This window comes from Hemitrygon akajei, chromosome 29, assembly GCF_048418815.1.
Source record: "Hemitrygon akajei chromosome 29, sHemAka1.3, whole genome shotgun sequence".
Lineage (NCBI taxonomy): Eukaryota > Metazoa > Chordata > Chondrichthyes > Myliobatiformes > Dasyatidae > Hemitrygon > Hemitrygon akajei.
The window spans coordinates 34,507,442-34,526,149 of NC_133152.1; the positions used below are offsets into that span (position 1 = coordinate 34,507,442).

Genomic DNA, 18,708 nt, shown 5'->3' on the forward strand with positions numbered 1-18,708 from the left:
AGGGGCACAATTGAGAGCACCCTGACTGTTTGTATCACTCCCTGGTATGGGAACTGTACCAGGACTCTGGTACAGAGTCTGTACTGTAATCGCAGGACTCTGCAGAGAGTGGTGTGGACAACACAGCGTATCTGTAGTTGTGAACTTCCTACTATTCAGGAAATTTACAAAGACAGGTGTAAAAAAAGGGCCCTAAGGATCACTGGGGACCCAGGTCACCCCAACCACAAACTGTTCCAGCTGCTACCACCCGGGAAACGGTACCGCAGCATAAAGACCAGGACCAACAGGCTCCAGGACAGCTTCTTCCACCAGGCCATCAGACTGATTAATTCACGCTGACACAACTGTATTTCTATGTTATATTGACTGTCCTGTTGTATGTACTATTTATTATAAGTTGCTATAAATATCACATTGCACATTTAGATAGAGACATAACGTAAAGATTTTTACTCCTCACTTATGTTAGGGAACTGGAGCAGGAGCTGGATGACCTCCAGATCATTTGGGAGAATGAGGAGTTTATAGTAGTAGCTACAGGGAGGCAGTTACGCCAAAGGAGCAGTGCACAGGTAATTGGGTTACCGTCAGGCGAGGAAAAGGGAAAGGGCAGGTAGAGCAGGGCTCCCCTGTGGCTATTCCCCTCAACAACAAGTATACCGATTTGGATACTGGTGGGGGGGGGGGGGGGTGACTTACTTGGGACAAGCTGTGGCAGCCGGATCTCTGGCACTGAGTCTGGTTCTGCAGTGCAGAAGGGAGGGGGAAGAAGAGGAGAGCGGTAGTGATAGGGGACTCGATAGTTAGAGGTACAGACAGGAGATTCTGTGGTCGCGACAGAGACTCCCGAATGGTTTGTTGCCTCCCGGGTGCTAGGGTCAGGGATGTCTCAGATCGTGTGCATGGCATTCTGAAGTGGGAGGGGGATCAGCCAGATGTCATGGTACACATCGGTACCAATGACGTAGGAAGAAAGAGTGAGGAGGTCCTGAAGAGTGAGTATAGATAACTTGGTAGGAAGTTAAAAAGCAGGACCTCGAGGGTGGTAATCTCAGGATTGCTACCTGTGCCACGTGCCAGTGAGGGTAAGAATAGGATGCTCTGGAGGATGAACACATGGCTGAGGAACTGGTGTAGGGGGCAGGGTTTCAGATTTCAGGATCATTGGGACCTCATCTGGGGCAAGAGACAGGTTACACATGAACTACAGGGAGACCAATATCCTTGCAGGGAGGTTTGTTAGTGCTATTGGGGGGTGGGGTTAAACTAGATTTGCAGGGGGATGGGAACCAGAGTGCTAGAGTAGATAGTGGAGTGGGGGTGAAAATAAATGTTAAAGTTTTATGCAAAGTCACAAATAGAAGGGTTGTGTGTGGTGGTAATAATCTTCTGAGGTGTGTCTATTTTAATGCGAGGAGTATTGTGGGGAAGGCTGATGAGCTGAGGGCGTGGATTGACACGTGGAATTATGACATTGTAGCCATTAGTGAAACTTGGCTACAGGAGGGGCAGGACTGGTAGCTTAATGTTCCAGGGTTCTGATGTTTCAGACGTGATAGAGGCAGAGGGATGAAGGGTGGCGGGGGGGTGGCATTGCTAGTCAGGGATAGTGTTACAGCAGTGCTCAGGCAGGACAGATTAGAGGGCTCGTCTACCGAGGCCATATGGGTGGAGCTGAGAAACAGGAAAGGTATGACCACATTAATGGGCAAACACGAGGAAATCTGCAGATGCTGGAAATTCAAACAACACACAAAATGCTGGTAGAACACAGCAGGCCAGGTCAGGACTCACGAAGGGTCTCGGCCCGAAACATCGACAGCGCTTCTCCCTATAGATGCTGCCTGGCCTGCTGTGTTCTACCAGCATTTTGTGTGTGTTGTTTTACCACATTAATGGGGTTGTATTATAGACCACCCAATAGTCAGCGAGAATTGGAGGAGCAAATCTGCAGAGAAATAGCAGACAACTGCAGGAAACATAAAGTTGTGATAGTAGGGGATTTTAATTTTCCACATATTGATTGGGACTCCCATACTATTAAAGGTCTAGACCGGTTAGAGTTTGTAAAATGTGTACAGGGAAGTTTTCTAAATCAATATATAGAAGTACCGACTAGAGAGGTTGCAATATTAGATCTCCTATTAGGAAATGAGTTAGGACAGGTGACAAAAGTGTGTGTAGGGGAACACTTTGGTTCCAGTGATCATAACACCATTAGTTTCAACTTGATCGTGGATAGATAGATCTGGGGTCCTTGGGTTGAGGTTCTAAACTGGAAAAAGGCCAAATTTGAAGAAATGAGAAATGATCTAAAAAGTGTGGATTGGGACAGGTTGTTCTCTGGCAAGGATGTGATTGGTAAGTGGGAGGCCTTCAAAGGAGAAATTCTGAGAGTGCAGAGTTTGTATGTTCCTGTCAAGATTAAAGGCAAAGTGAATAAGAATAAGGAACCTTGGTTCTCGAGCGATATTGGAACTCTGATAAAGAAGAAGAGAAAAATGTATGACATGTATAGGAAATGAGGCAAATAAGGTACTTTGAGAAAAAGTGCAAAAAAATACTTAAGAAAGAAATCAGGAGGGCTAAAAGAAGACATGAGGTAACTTTGGCAGTCAAGGTAAAGGATAATCCAAAGAGCTTCTACAGGTATAGTAAGGGATAGTAAGGGATAAAATTGGTTCTCTTGAGGATCAAAGTGGTCGGCTATGTATGGAACCAAAAGAAATGGGGGAGATCTTAAATGGGTTTTTTGCATCTGTATTTACTAAGAAAACTGGCATGGAGTCAATGGAAATGAGGCAAACAAGTAGTGAGGTCATGGAACCTATACAGATTGAAGAGGAGGAGCTGCTTGCTATCTTGAGGTAAATCAGAGTAGATAAATCCCCAGGACTTGACAGGGTATTCCCTCGAACCTTGAAGGAGACTAGTGTTGAAATTGCAGGGACCCTGGCAGATATATTTAAAATGTCAGTATCTACGGGTGAGGTGCCGGAGGATTGGAGGATAGCTCATGTTCTTCCGTCCAGGAAATTATAGGCCAGTAAGTTTGACGTCGGTAGTAGGTAAATTATTGGAAGGAGTACTAAGAGATAGGGTCTACAAGTATTTAGATAGACAGGGACTTATTATGGAGAGTCAACACGGCTTTGTGCGTAGTAGGTCATGTTTAACAAATCTATTAGAGTTTTTCGAGGAGGTTACAAGGAAAGTGGATGAAGGGAAGGCAGTGGATGTTGTCTACATGGACCAGTAAGGCCTTTGACAAAGTCCTGCATGGGAGGTTAGTTAGGAAAATTCATTCGCTAGCTATACAGGGAGAGGTAGTAAATTGGATTAGACATTGGCTCAATGGGAGAAGCCAGTCAGTGGTAGTGGAGGATTGCTTCTCTGAGTGGAGGCCTGTGACTAGTGATGTGCCATGGGGATCAGTGCTTGGTCCGTTGTTATTTGTCATCTATATCAATGATCTGGATGATAATGTGGTAAATTGGATCAGCAAATTTGCTGATGATACAAAGACTGGAGGTGTAGTGGACAGTGAGGAAGGTTTTCAAAGCTTGCAAAGGGATCTGGACCAGCTGGAAAAATGGGCCGAAAAATGGCAGATGGAGTTTAATACAGACAAGTGTGAGGTATTGCACTTTGGAAGGAAAAACCAAGGTAGAACATACAAGGTAAATGGTAGGGCACTGAGGAGTGCAGTAGAACAGAGGGATCTAGGAATACAGATACAAAATTCCCTAAAAGTGGCGTCACAGGTAGATGGGGTAGTAAAGAGAGCTTTTGGTACATTGGCCTTTATAAATCAAAGTATTGAGTATAAGAGTTAGAATGTAACAGTGAGGTTGTATAAGACATTGGTGAGACTGAATTTGGAGTATTGTGTGCAGTTTTGGTCACCGAATTACAGGAAGGATATTAATAAGGTTGAAAGAGTGCTGAGAAGGTTACAAGGATGTTGCCGGGACTTGAGAAACTGAGTTACAGAGAAAGGTTGACTAGGTTAGGACTTTATTCCCTGGAGCGTAGAAGAATGAGGGGAGATTTGATAGAGGTATATAAAATTATGATGGGTATAGATATAGTGAATGCAAGCAGGCTTTTTCCACTGAGGCTAGGGGAGAAAAAAACCAGAGGACATGGGTTAAGGGTGAAGGGGGAAAAGTTTGAAGGGAACATTAGAGGGGGGGGGGGGGGGGCTTCTTCACACAGAGAGTGGTGGGAGCGTGGAATGAGCTGCCAGATGAAGTTGTAAATGCGGGCTCACTTATAACATTTAAGAAAAACTTGGACAGGTACATGGATGAGAGGGGTATGGAGAGATATGGGCCATGTGCAGGTCAGTGGGACTAGGCAGAAAATGGTTCGGCACAGCCAAGAAGGGCCAAAAGGTCCGTTTCTGTGCTGTAATGTTCTATGGTTCCATGTGAAGGATATAAGAAACAAAGTCAATTCAATTCATCTACATATATATGACTTTGCACAGTACTGTATCTATAATGAAACGTCAAAGGATACCTGTTACCTCTTAACAGGTACTTAAATGAGAAAGTTTTAGAGCAGGGATTTCCAACCATTTTTATGCCATTGACCAAAACCACTAAGCAAGGGATCTGCGGGCTCCAGGTTGAGAACCCCTGGCATAGAGGTGGATGGAATTGGTGCAAGCAACTGAGATTAGTATCGATAGGCGTAGATATCATGGACTGAAGAACCTCTTTCTGTTTTTCCAGCCTTTTGGCTTTCCCAACAGCCAGTGAAAGTGCCGGCTTCGGAAGTCTGAGGCAAGATCGACTTTAGATATCAGAAATATATTGGAATACAGTAGTGACCAAAACCTGGTTGGAAGTGAGTTTTTAAATACACATCTGAAACGTATAGAGTAGAAGTGAAGATGTTGGAACCTAGTGGCTTGGTGTAAACTACAACTCAGACAGCAGAGTTTTACCTGAAAGCCACTGGTCTGACCCTCAGCAGACTGCAGATCATCCAGAGCTTCCGGTTAGGGAAGACCCTGGATGAGTTTGTGGGGCCACACTCATCTACGACTGGTTTTATCAAGTCCATGACAACCGTGGCATATTCGTTCAGATCCTCTGAGTGTTTGAACATGGCCCAGTCCACCAACTCGAAGCAATCCCATAGCCGCTCCTCAGCCTCCCACCTCTTTGCTGTCCTTGTTTCTGGAGCCTTGCTCTTTAGCCTCTACCAGTTTGCAGGTAGGAGGGGGACAGCTAAGTCATCAGATTTCCCAAAATATAGTCTGGGCATGGAACGGAAGGCATTCTTAATCATAGTGCAAAAGTGGTCGACTGCATTGGGACCCCTGGTCTGCTGGTGATATGTTGATGATAAGAGATTACTTCAAACAAGCTTGAATAAAATCCAGGACTATGATTTGAAAGGAGTCGGGATAGGCTGTTTTTTTGTTTGCTAATCACGATATTCAATATATCGAGTACTTTTTAAACGTCTGCCAATGGCGCTACATGAATTGTAGTCTGGATAGCGTAGGAGAACTTTCTTGGTAGTGAGAACAGATGGCACTTAATCCTCAGATCTTCCAGGTTGGGGAGCAAGAGTAAACAAGACCACTGCATTCGAGTAGCACAAATAGTTTATCAGGAAACACTGACTCGTTTTGCTTTCTCCAAATCAGCAGTCCAGTCTCAAGAAGCCTTTGGATCTTACCAAAATATCCAGCACGTCCAGAGTGGTCCATCTCTCCATGAAACACAGAACACAGCAATTCCTCATTTCTGTCCGATACAGCAATCTTGCCACTAGGTCCTCGATCTTGTCCTCCAATGACTGTATATTTGTTAACTGGATGCTGGGTGGACAGAATTTCATGCCACGGTGTTTCAATCTAGCAAGAAGTCCTTCTGTCCTCCCTCTCAGCCGTTGCGATATACCTTTGTCAACTTAAAGGTCCCCTACCTGCATGCTGAAAGTTAAGCTCACCAAGTCCTTCAGAAGATAATGAAATCACTAGTTCATTAAAACATTAAGATGCTGGCTGACTTACGGAGGCAGTGAGAAGTGTATATGGTGCATATGTATATGGTGTATATAGGTGGAGTTCATGGATGAGAGCATGTGCTGAGCTGTGCCCACAACTCCTTGTTGTTTGCTGAGGTCACGGGCAGAGCAGTTGCCGTACGATGATGCGATGCAGCCAGGTAGGTGCTTTCTGTGGTACATCAGTAAAAATTGGTGATGACTAAATCGGTGATTTCTTTAGTCTCATGGTGGAGTCAAAGTTCCATCCATTGTCACTTTGTAGGTTTGGCTACAGAACCTTTTGGTTCAAATGATTCCTCAGCAAAATATGGAGGAGAACCAAGTAGCCAATGCCACAGTGGTTGTCCGTGAAAGCCAGCGGTGTGGTGATGTTCAACACTGAAGGAGGACTAAACTGGGTTCGTAGAAATATTCAACACCATGATCAAACCATCAACAGCCTCTAGCTTCTACTAAGTGTGGAATGGAGTTGCAAACCTGATAGACCAGTGAGTCTTACCTCAGTGGTTGGTAAGTTGATGGAGAAGATCCTGACAGGCAGGATTTATGAACATTTGGAGAGGCATAATATGATTAGGAATAGTCAGCATAGCTTTGTCAAGGGTAGGTCCTGCCTTACCAGCTGATTGAATTTTTTGAGGATGTGACAAAACACATTGATGAAGAAAGAGCAGCAGATGTAGTGTATATGGATTTCAGCAAGGCATTTGATAAGGTACCCCATGCAAGGCTTATTGAGAAAGTAAGGAGGCATGGGATCCAAGGGGACATTGCTTTGTGGATCCAGAACTGGCTTGCCCACATAAGGCAAAGAGTGGTTGTAGATGGGTCATATCCTGCATGGAGCTTCATCACCAATGGAGTGCCTCAAGGATCTGTTCTGAGACCCCTACCCTTTGTGATCTTTATAAGTGACCTGGATGAGGAAGTGGAGGGATGGGTTAGTAAGTTTGCTGATGACACAAAGGTTGGAGGTGTTGTGGATAGTGTGGAGGGCTGTCAGAGGGACATTGATAGGATGCAAAACTGGGCTGAAAAGTGGCAGATGGAATTCAACCCAGATAAGTGTGAAGTGGTTCATTTTGGTAGGTCAAATATGATGTTAGAATATAGTATTAATGGTAAGACTCTTGGCAGTGTGGAGGATCAGAGGGATCTTGGGGTCCGAGTTCATAGGACACTCAAAGCAGCTGCGCAGGTTGACTCTGTGGTTAAGGCGTACAGTGTATTGACCTTCATCAATCATGGAATTGAATTTAGGAGTCGAGAGGTAATGTTGCAGCTATATAGGACCCTGGTCAGACCCCACTTGGAGTACTGTGCTCAGTTCTGGTCACCTCACTACAGGAAGGATGTGGAAACCATAGAAAGGGTGCAGAGGAGATTTACAAGGATGTTGCCTGGATTGGGGAGCATGCCTTATGAGAAGAGGTTGAGTGAACTTGGCCTTTTTTCCTTGGAGCGACAGAGAATGAGAGGTGACCTGATAGAGGCATATAAGATGATGAGATGCATTGATTGTGTGGATAGTCAGAGGCTTTTCCCCAGGGCTGAAATGGCTAACATGAGAGGGCACAGTTTTAAGGGGCTTGGAAGTAGGTACAGAGGAGATGTCAGGGGTAAGTATTTTACTCAGTGTGGTGAGTGCGTGGAATGGGCTGCCAGCGACGGTGTTGGAGGCAGATACAATAGGGTCTTTTAAGAGACTCCTGAATAGGTACATGGAGCTTAGAAAAATAGAGGGCTATGGGTAACGCTAGGTAGTTTCTAAGGTAAGGACATGCTTGGCACAGCTTTGTGGGCTGAAGGGCCTGTATTGTGCTGTAGGTTTACTATGTTTCTAAAGCTTGAGTCTAATAATAGCTGATCACAAGGTCTCAGTTCCCTTGTCACAGGGTCCAGTAATATCCTGCCTGTAATGTCTCACCCAACAATAACTTGATCATGGTGCCTCAGGCATTTTTCTCCCTTTTCAGAGTGTCCTGAAGGTACCTACGGGTCTGGCTGAAATGGTTGCCACAAGAGGACACAGGTTTAAGGTGCTGGGGAGTAGGTACAGAGGAGATGTCAGGGGTAAGTTTTTTACTCAGAGAGTGGTGAGTGCATGGAATGGGCTGCCGGCAATGGTGGTGGAGGCGGATACGATAGGATCTTTTAAGAAACTTTTGGATAGGTACATGGAGCTTAGAAAAATGGAGGGCTATGGGTAAGCCTAGTAATTTCTAAGGTAGGGGCATGTTCAGCACAGTTTTGTGGGCCGAAGGGCCTATATTGCGCTGTAGGTTTTCTATGTTTCTATGTGCTACAAGTGATAAGGCAGTCTATCCTTTAAGCTCTGCAATTTGAACTTTAGAAGTGATTGCTTTCAATTTAAATTTGACTTCTGATCAACCATAATCACAACATTTCAAGTTCAATTTTTGTTTACTATATTGTCTTGGTACAGTATTCCAGGAACTGTCATCAGCTTCATATGAGTGCTTCTGTCAGAGTCTTTCAGAGAATCATCATGTGGGAAGTGTGAAATTGTCCATTTTGGCAAGAAGACAAAGAAACGTGTTATCCAAATGGTGAGAGATTACAGAATCTCAAGTGATCTTTTGTATTTTCTGCCTGATGGGAGCTGGGGGTGGGGGGAGGAACGGTGGTGTGAGAAGAGGGGTGGGTGAACTCTTTGATTATGCTGGCTGCTTTACAGAGGCAGGGAGAAGTGTAGACAGAGTCCAGGGAGGGGATGGTGGTTTTCATGATGTGCTGAGCTGTGTCACGGGCAGAGTAGTTGCTGTATCAAGCCGCGATGTACTACGGGATTAAGGTCCTGGTACACGGTTTGCAAAATGTGCAGGCATAGAGAGCAGTGAGGAAAGCTAATAGAACATTATTGTTTATTGTAAAAGATGAACTGAATGGAGGTGTAGAGGAGATTTGCCAGATTACTGCCTGGGTTACACAACATGTCTTATGAAGATAGGTTGAGTGAGCTGGAGCAAAGGAGGGTGAGAGGTGACTTGATGGTAAGAAGTGCAGATCAAATGGACAGCCACAGACATCTTTCCCAAGCTGCAACTGACTAATGTGAGAATGCATAATTTTAAGATGATTGGAGGAAAGTATGGGTGGGAGGGGTTCCAGAGGTATTTTATTTTTTGCACAGAGAGTGGCAGGTGTATGAATTGCACTGCCAGTGGTATTGGTGGAGGCATTAGAGACATTTAATTCTTAGATAGGCAGGACAGAAAAATGGGTCATAGTCAGGAGAGGGAAGGGGAAGAGTCAGGTACTAGAGAGTACCCCTGTGGCTGTACCCCTTGACAATAAGTACTCCTATTTGAGTACTGTTGGGGGGGGACAGCCTACCTGGGGGAAGCGACAGTGGCTGTGCGTCTGGCACAGAAGGGTAGGGAAAGGAAGAGGATGGCAGTAGTGATAGGGGACTCTATAGTCAGGGGTTCAGACAGGCGATTCTGTGGACGCAGGAAAGAAACTTGGATGGTAGCTTGCCTCCCAGGTGCCAGGGTCCGAGATGTTTCTGATCACATCCAAGATATCCTGCGGTGGGAGGGAGAACAGCCAGAGGTCGTGGTACATATTGGTACCAATGACATAGGTAGGAAAAGGGAAGAGGTCCTGAAAGAAGACTACAGAGAGTTAGGAAGGAAGTTGAAAAGCAGGACCTCAAAGGTAGTAATCTCGGGATTACTGCCTGTGCCACGCGACAGTGAGAATAGGAATAGAATGAGGTGGAGGATAAATGTGTGGCTGAGGGATTGGAGCAGGGGGCAGGGATTCAGATTTCTGGATCATTGGGACCTCTTTTGGGGCTGGTGTGACCTGTACAAAAAGGACGTGTTGCACTTGAATCCCAGGGGGACCAATATTCTGGTGGGCAGGTTTGATAGAGCTGTTGGGGAGGGTTTAAACTGGTCTGTCAGAGGGTGGGAATCAGAATGTGAGTGCAGAGATTATAGCTATGGAAAGGGATAAAATCAGACAAAATGGTAAAGTGCTAACTTTGAAGGGATGAGGCAGGAACTAGCGAGAGTAAATTGGAAACAGATGTTCAAAGGGGAAAGCACAGAAGTAATGTGGGAGAAGTTTAGGGAACACTTGAGCTGGGTTCAGGATAGGTTTGTCCCACTGAGGCAAGGAAAAAATGGTAGGAAAGGGAACCATGGCTGACGAAACATGTGAGGCAAATCGTCAAGAGGAAAAAGGAAGCATATGTTAGATATAAGAAGCAGGAAGTAGGAGGGGCTTATTAGAAATATAGGGTAGCCAGGAAGGCGCTAAAGAAAGGATTTAGGAGAGCTCGAAGTTGCTTGGCTTCATTAACAGGGGGATTGAGTTCAAGAGTAGAGAGGTCATGTTGCAACTCTACAAATCTCTGGTGAGATCGCACTTAAGAGTATTGTGTTCAATTCTGGTCACCTCATTATAGGAAGGATGTGGAAGCTATGAAGAGGGTGCAGAGGAGATTTACCAGGATGTTGCCTGGATTGGAGAACAAGTCATATGAAGCAAGGTTAGCGGAGCTGGGACTTTTCTCTTTGGAGCGTAGAAGAATGAGAGGGGACTTGATAGAGGCCTACAAGATCATGAGAGGCATAGATAGGGTGGATAGTCAGTACCTGTTTCCCAGGGCACCAATAGCAAACACCAGAGGGCATAGGTACAAAATTAAGGGAGGGAAATTTAGGGGCGACATCGGGGTAAGTTTTTTTTTTACACAGAGGGTTGTGGGTGCCTGAAATGACTTGCCAGGGATGGTGGTGGAGGCTAAAACATTAGGGGTATTTAAGAGCCTCTTGGACAGGCACATGGATGAAAGAAAAATAGAGGGTTATGGGGTAGGGTGGGTTTAGTACTTTTTTTTAAGGATTATATGGGTCGGCACAACATGGAGGGCTGAAGGGCCTGTACTGTGCCGTAGTGTTCTATGGAGGAAGGTTATGCTTCAGAAGGTTATCTGAGGTGTCTGGGAGAGGGTGGATGTGGGGAGGATGTTTCCTCGTGAAGAAACCTGGAAGTTACTGTTTAAAACTAATGGCTTATCCACCTAGGGCAGAGATGTTTAAAAAAAAGACCTTTGCTCTGAGAGGGTCTTGAGTGTCTGAAATGCTCTTCCTCAAAGGGGGTGGATGAATATTACTGAGGTTACCACTGGATCAGCCATTATTTTAATGAATGGAGGAAAGAAGTTTGAGTGGTTGAAAACTTCCACACCAACCCATTCCCAAAACTTGTATGACCCCTCACCTTGCTCACAGTGGGGTCCGGTCCAGCCCAGGCCACAGGAACAGGAGCCGTTGATTGGACTGCACAATCCACCATTTCTGCAGGCACAGACGTCCTGACACCCGTCGCCGAACCTGTCTTTGGGGCACACTGAACACACAAGGCAGCGGGTTATGTTACAAGCAACATCCACTGATACTGGGCCACCGTGAGTCTGAGGCCAGAGCTCAGATCTAACGTCAGGTTCTAGTCCAGGACCCAGTGAAGGCAGAGCGTCTACACCTGGTCTTCGGACAAATGGACCTACATCGGGTCACCTTATGCAGCCTATGGATAGAGTAGATTCTTCTCAGATCACCACACCTCCCACTGCCAATTTCCAGGACAACATACCCTCTCATACATCCCAGCCCAGGACCATTTAACCTCTTCACATTTCCCTCTCCGCACCACCAGCCTCTGCCCAAGATAGTCACTTCTTTATACAAACCATTCAATGCCCCACATGTTCACACAGCTTCTTCACTTGCTACTCCACCAACAGTATTGGGCAAACGTCTTAGGCACATACCTGTATATATGGCTAAGGGTGCCTCAGAGTTTCTCTCAGTACTGTATATTGGTTAAAATAGGAAGGTTTGTGGGAAACGGAAATAAGAGTACTTAGCTTTGATTTAGCTCAGGAGTACTAAGTATTATTTTGTAACTGTAAAGACATAATATATAAAGACATAATATATAGTAAACACAAAATACTCTGCAGATGCTGGGCTCAAAGCAACACGTACAACAAGCTGGAGGAACTCAGCAGGTCGGGCAGCATCCGTGGAAATGAGCAGTCAACGTTTCAGGCCGAGACCCTTCGTCAGGACAATACACAGTGCTGTGCAAAAGTCTTGGCATCCTAGCTATATATATGTACTTACCTGCCCCCATACCTTCATATCTGTTCCTACATCTTGACCTCTCCCCACATTCTTAACCCTCCCCACATCTCTCACCCCCTACACCTTCATCCCCCCTCCCAACATCCTCACTCTTCGCCACACTCACGCATCCTCCCCCCTCCCTTACATCCTCATCCCTGCTCAGTCTTTCTTACCGGCTCCCGTACCATTTACCAATCTCTCATTACCCTCCACTGTTCTCTCACCAGGCTCCTGGGACCACAATGATGCCCATTCTCCACCCTACTGCCGAACATGCCCAGGGGCTGGACCTGAGTGAAGGAATGGAGAGTAGAGCAGCTTCCTCAGTCACCGCCGGGACCCAGAGCATGTGAGATTCTGTGGGCAGTCTGTGAGGAGCCATTTGTACAGACATATACTTGCTTGAACTCTGGCACTGAAACTGTGCAGGCCTGGAACTGCACATTCTGGGGAAACAGCTGGTGATCAGAAACACACACCCACCCTACCTTGCCTACCCCAGATCCAAAGGCCCCATTGTTCAGACTTACCGTGCTGGCACTGGGAGCCAGTTCTTCCCGCTGGGCAGGTGCACCACCCGGTTACGTGGTCACATCTCGCTCCTTCCCCACAGGAACAGATGAGAGCGCAGTCCATCCCGTAGTGACCAGCAGGGCAGGCTGTGAGTAGCAAACAGGCACAGCATGAGCCCAGAGTAGCGCAGTCCCTCCCCCCCCCCCCCCCCCCCCCCCCCCCCGGTGAAGTCAGCGTAGTGGTTAGCACAACACTTTACAGTACCAGTGACCCGGGTTCAATTCCTGCCACTGCCCGTAAGGAGTTTGTACGTTCTCCCCGTGACCGTGTGGGTTTCCTCTGGGTGCTCCCGTCTCCTCCCACAGTCCTAGGATGTACTGGCTGGTAGTTTAATTGTTCATTGTGAGGATTAAATCAGGGATTACTGGGTGATGTGGCTCGAACTCAGTAAGTAAATAAACCCCCTCCATTCAGTCAGATCCCCTCCTCGCAATCCAGCGACATCCACCCTCTCTCCCACAGTCAGGTCCAACCCCTTTCCCAGTCAGGTCCACGCTGAGCTGCCATTTACTTACTCTGATTGCAGTCTGCCCCGATGTACCCAGGTGGACAGACACATGTTCCTGTCACTGTCTCACAAAGGCCCCTATTCAGGCACCGACATTCCTGAACACAGTTGGATCCGTATCTTCCAGCTGGACATCCTGGAAGTTTGTTGTAGGAACAGGGTGTCACAGGACAGTCAGGAAACCAGCCCTCCCTGCCAAGATTTGACGCACTACTCCTCACACCAGCATTACCCACCCACTGTTTCAATGTTGGCTCCTTCAGCACCAAAGCAGATTGCTCGGTACAAATTACTAAGTACTAAGAGGTCTCTTTTGCCAGAGTTGAAAGAGCATGTATCCTGGAGGTACCATGAAGAGATATTAGAAAAATATTTTTAAATTTTTAAAACCTTTTAACTATGGTGTTGATGTAGTCACAATTACCTCCATCAGTTCAGGATGACACAACACAAAAGAAAGCCATTCATCCCAATGTGCAAGTGTGGCTCTTTGAAGGGTTTTTCCAATTAGTCTCCCTCCTGTTCTTTCTCCATTGCCCTGCAATATATTCTCCTCCAGCTCCCTCTGCTTTCATTAAATCTGCTTGCACTGTCCATTCAGGGTGTTCTTAATCACTGGAACCTGTTGGATCACCTGCTTTATGTCACCTCCGATTCTTTTAACCATCTGATATCGGTGTTAACACACACAAACTGCTGGAGGGACTCCCCAGGCTGGGCAGCAATTATGGAAAAAAATACAGTCAACATTTCGGGCTGAGACCCTTCGTACTTTTTTCCATAGATGCTGCCTGGCCTGCTGAGCTCCCCCAGCATTTTGTGTGCGTGTTGCTTGGATTTCCAGCAGCTGCAGATTTTCTCTTGTTTGTGATGTCTGTGATCATTATTTACTGGCCATTCTACATCAGCAACTTATTCAAAACCCCAGACTCCATTAAATCATTAATTGGTTTGATTACTGGAGGTACACTCTCTCCGCCAACACGAAGAGCACTCACCACTATTGATTGAGTTGGGGCTGTCATCAGTCTACTGGACCTCAGTGTTCAGCTCCAATTCTGTCCTCACCTCTCGTCCAGAATGGGCATCTTCCCTATTCTACTGGAGCTTCAGTCAGTGCCCTCCCTCCGCCAACTGCATCAGGAGGCGATTGTCCCCAAGATCTGATGCCAACACTACAATGCAATGCTGAGCTTCCCTGAGGTGTTGCCCTCAGACGAGATGTTAAATTGAGGGCCCACCTGCTCTCTTAAGTGGGCGTGAAAGAGTGGCATTATTTAAAACAAAAATCAGACATTTTGCTTAGTCACATGGTCACATGGGTGTAATTGGGCAGTGTGGGCTCATTGCATCCCTTAATAAAATAAAATATTTGTTTCTCATTTAGCACCTCTGAAGCTGCCCTTATGGCCATTGCGGTAGTAGTTTGAGGGAGGGTGCATTTTCAACATTATATTACGAGTCAGAACATTGCATGATTGACTATAAAGGATTTTAAGCATTCTTACGTCACTTTAAGATGCCATAAAGCTTACATGGGGCAGCATGGAGACAGAGTGATCAGCACAACACTTTACAGTACCAGTGACCCAGGTTCAATTCCCGCCACTGCCTGTAAGGAGTTTGGACATTCTCCCTGTGTGGGTTTCCGCCAGGTGCTCCGGTTTCCTCCCACAGTCCAAAGACGTACCAGTTGGGGGTTAATTGGTCATTGTAAATTGTCGCATAATTAGGCTAGGATTAAATTGGCTGGACAGTGTGGTTCAAAGAGCCAGAGGGGCCTACTCCAAGCTGTACCTCAACAATTAAATTAATTAATTAAAAAGTGCACAAACCTTCCGTTCCTATTTCTCACCACTTCACTCTGACTAACTTTGACGTTGCTATTGACTTTCTGTGGGTCACAGAGTTATAACAAGCTCAGTAGAACTCACTCAGGTTGCAGCTTTCTCCATGGTAACCAGGTGCACAGATGCACTCTCCGCTGACTGGGTGGCATTGCTGGTTCTGGGCAGAACACTGGCATACCTGGTTACAGTTCTGCCCATAGGTACCCGGCAGGCAGGCTGTGGAAAGAGAAGGAAGTAAGGTCGTGAGAGAGCATAAGATATAGGAGCAGAATTAGGCCATTTGGCCCATCGAGTCTGCTCCACCATTTTATAATGACTGATCCAATTTCCCTCTCAGCTCCAATCTCCTGCCTTCTCCCCGTATCCCTTCATAACCCAACCAATCAAGAATCTATCAACCTCTGCCTTAAATATACATAAAGACTTGGTCTCTACAGCTGTCTGTGGCAAAGAATTCCACAGATTCACCACTCTCTGGTTAAAGAAATTCCTCCTCATTGCTGTTCTAAAAGGATACCCCTCTATTCTGAGGATGTGTACTCTGGTTTTAGACTGTCCCACCATAGGAAACATCTGCTCCACAGAGGGAAGAGAGGAAAGAGGAATTAGGGTGCCTGGAGATCTGCAATAAAGTAGGAACGTGCCAAGGGAAATGTGTCTTTTCCTCTTCAGTTGGTGGCCATCTAAACTAAGCCTCTGGCACTAATTGAAGGGGAAAAGACAGGTCAGTGGTTTGGGTTTGACAGACAAGCATAAACCAATCATAGTCATACTCTTTCTACTCTTGAACTTCGATGTTCATCTCGTAACTGTGACACGTAAGATTACTGCTACACCAATTTTAGAGTCATAGAATCATACATCGCTAAATTGGGTCCTTTGACCTACCAAGTCTCAATTATTTCTGTTCTTTGCATGATTTTTAATCTATTCAATATATGTATACTGTAATTGATTTACTTATTATTATTAATTTATGTTGCTTTTTTCTTCTAGATTATATATTGCATTGAACCGCTGCTAAGTTAAAAAATTTCATGTCAATGCCAGTGATAATAAACCTGATTCCCATTCTGAAGTCCACAATGTTAATTTACAGTGGCCTGACACTAATCCCATTTTATTCTTCCTGTATTCCCATCAGTTTGCTCAGGGCTTTAGTAAAGATTAGCTTAATTTGTCACAGGTACATCGAAACACATAGTGAACTGCATCGCCTTTGTGCCAACCATCAACACGGTCCAAAGATGAGCTGGTGCAGCCGCAAGTGTTGCCATGTTCCCAGTGCCACCATTACAGGCCCACAACTTGCCTGACCCTAACCTGAATGTCTTTGGAATGGGGGAGGAAACCCACACAGTTATGGGGAGAACGTACAAACTCCCTGCTGACAGTGGTGGGAATTGAACCCTCATCTTCTGATCTCTGGCACTGTAAAGCGTTACATCAACTGTGTCGTTGCCCTGCACACCATAGGCCTTGAAAGTGGAGACTGGAGTGAACCCACACAGTCACAGGGAGAATGTCCAAGTTCTATACAGACAGCAGTAGAAGTCAGGATTAAACTGAGTTTGCTGCCTTATCTCCAGCAACTCATCTACGGTGCTTCCCTATGCCGCAGTTTCTCACACGTTCATCGCTGATTTCCTCTGATCCAGCTTTCAGTCATCAGTCCCTTACACCGGTGAGACCCGCTGCAGACTTGGGTTCTGCTGCATCGAGCACCTTCCTCTGCCTGCCACAAAAGGTAGGACCTCCTGATGAGTGCCCATTTCAAAGCATCTTCCCATTCCCATTCTGATATGTCTGTCCACGACCTCTTCTACTGCCACAGTGAGGCTGAGCTCAGGTTGGAAGAGCAGCACCTCATACTCTGTCTGGGTGGCCTCCAAACTAATGGTAGGTACATCAATTTCTCTAACTTCTGGTACTCACCTCTCTCCCCTATTTCTCATTCCCCATTATGGCTACCCTCTCTCCCCTTCTCCTCACTTGCCCGTCAACTCCCACTGGTTCCCCTCCTTCCCTGGTCCAGTGTCCTCTCTTCTACCCATCACCTCTCCCAACATCTCACCTCAGTCCCCCCTCCCCCATCATATATCTTCCCCGTCACCTGGTCTGATCTATCACCTGCCAGCTTGTACACCTTCTAACACCAACTAATTCCGTCTTCTGCCCCTTTGCTTTCCAGTCATGATAACGGTCTCAGCCCAAAATGGCGTCTGTTCTCTCAACCTGTCCATAGATGTTGCCTGACTTGCTGAGTTCTTTCAGCATTTTGTGTGTGTTGCTCAAGATTTACAGCAGCTGTGGTTTATCATTTCCAGTGACATTTTATTCTGCCTGGTATTAAATTCTGGCTGCCATTTGCAGGAGGGACCTTGTTCTCATTGAAAACATTTAGCAGGTCACGACTCAAGGTTCACTCCAGGGATCCGCAGCTCAACTCCACTGGATCGTCCTTTCCAGGAGTGAGGCAATACTGCCCAGCCGCAGGTGCCATCTTTCAACTGCCTCCCCCTCTCGTAACTGGTCCATATTCCGTGACATGATGCAAACACAGCTCTCCCCTGTGTCCTGGCCAAAACTGCTTGATCAAAGAATGCAACTGATCGGGTTGAGTTCATCTCTGATCTTGGCATTTTACTTGCAAGCGTTTCCCCACCATACGAGGAGACATCATCAGCACGCTGTTGATTGTTATGTGTCCTCTGAATGATTGGCCTTCTAGGGGAGGAAACCTTGTCCCTAGAAGTGTTGTTTTCTGTGAACAATTCCATAGACGTCGATCCTATTTATGAGCTGATGTGGGCAAAATTCCAGACCACCACGAATGGAGTTTGCCACATAGCCAATCAGCAACAAGGTTTCCTCCCCACATCACAATTGAGTTTCTGAAATGTCCAATTCACTGATTGAAAAGTATATAAAGGCCAAGCATTTGAAGGACACACCACAATCAACGAAGCACTGACGATGTCTCCCTGCATGGTGATGAAACATTTGAACATTTGCAAGAAAATGGCCAAGTCGGCAAACAATTCAACCCAACCATCAACCATCCAAGCTACACATCTTCCAAATTATTTCCATTGCAACTGATTAAATGATTCCTTGGCTCATTACTGTTTATAACATCTTGTCATGCATGTCACTTTACAACAAAACAGTTGCTGCAGCTAAAGTGATTCACGTGGGATGATTTGAGATTATTGCCAATGCCATCTTTACTTTTACAATGGAGCCACCACACTGGGTTTATTATGGAGACACAACAATATTCACCAGCATTTCTCTTCCAGAATCTGACATAATCTGGTTTTATTACCTATACAGTGAGGTTAAAGGTCGTGAGACACTTACTCAGTTCACAGCCGTTGCCCGTAAACCCTGGGGGGCAGCCACATTCACCCGTCACATGGTTGCAGGGGAGATGGGGGGAACAGTTACATCGCTGCGCACAGCTATCGCCATAGTAACCTGGCCAGCAAGCTGGAAGAGAAGATATGGATTAGAACATAGGACTTAACAGCACATACAGGCAATTTGTGCTGACCTATTAACCTTTTCCCTCAATCTA

At 46.0% G+C, this 18,708-nt stretch overlaps 1 protein-coding gene across 1 annotated transcript in view; it reads right to left on the reverse strand.

Annotated features, from left to right (window-relative positions):
* LOC140718425 (uncharacterized) overlaps positions 1-18,708 on the reverse strand; it is a 353,391-nt gene that overhangs the window by 12,306 nt on the left and 322,377 nt on the right. The window contains exons 26-30 of the mRNA XM_073032152.1: positions 18,492-18,620; positions 15,213-15,344; positions 13,286-13,414; positions 12,728-12,856; positions 11,290-11,418 (exon numbers count right to left, since the gene is read on the reverse strand). Of these exons, the coding sequence (XP_072888253.1) occupies positions 11,290-11,418; positions 12,728-12,856; positions 13,286-13,414; positions 15,213-15,344; positions 18,492-18,620 (648 nt within the window). The remainder of the gene's footprint in view (positions 1-11,289; positions 11,419-12,727; positions 12,857-13,285; positions 13,415-15,212; positions 15,345-18,491; positions 18,621-18,708) is intronic.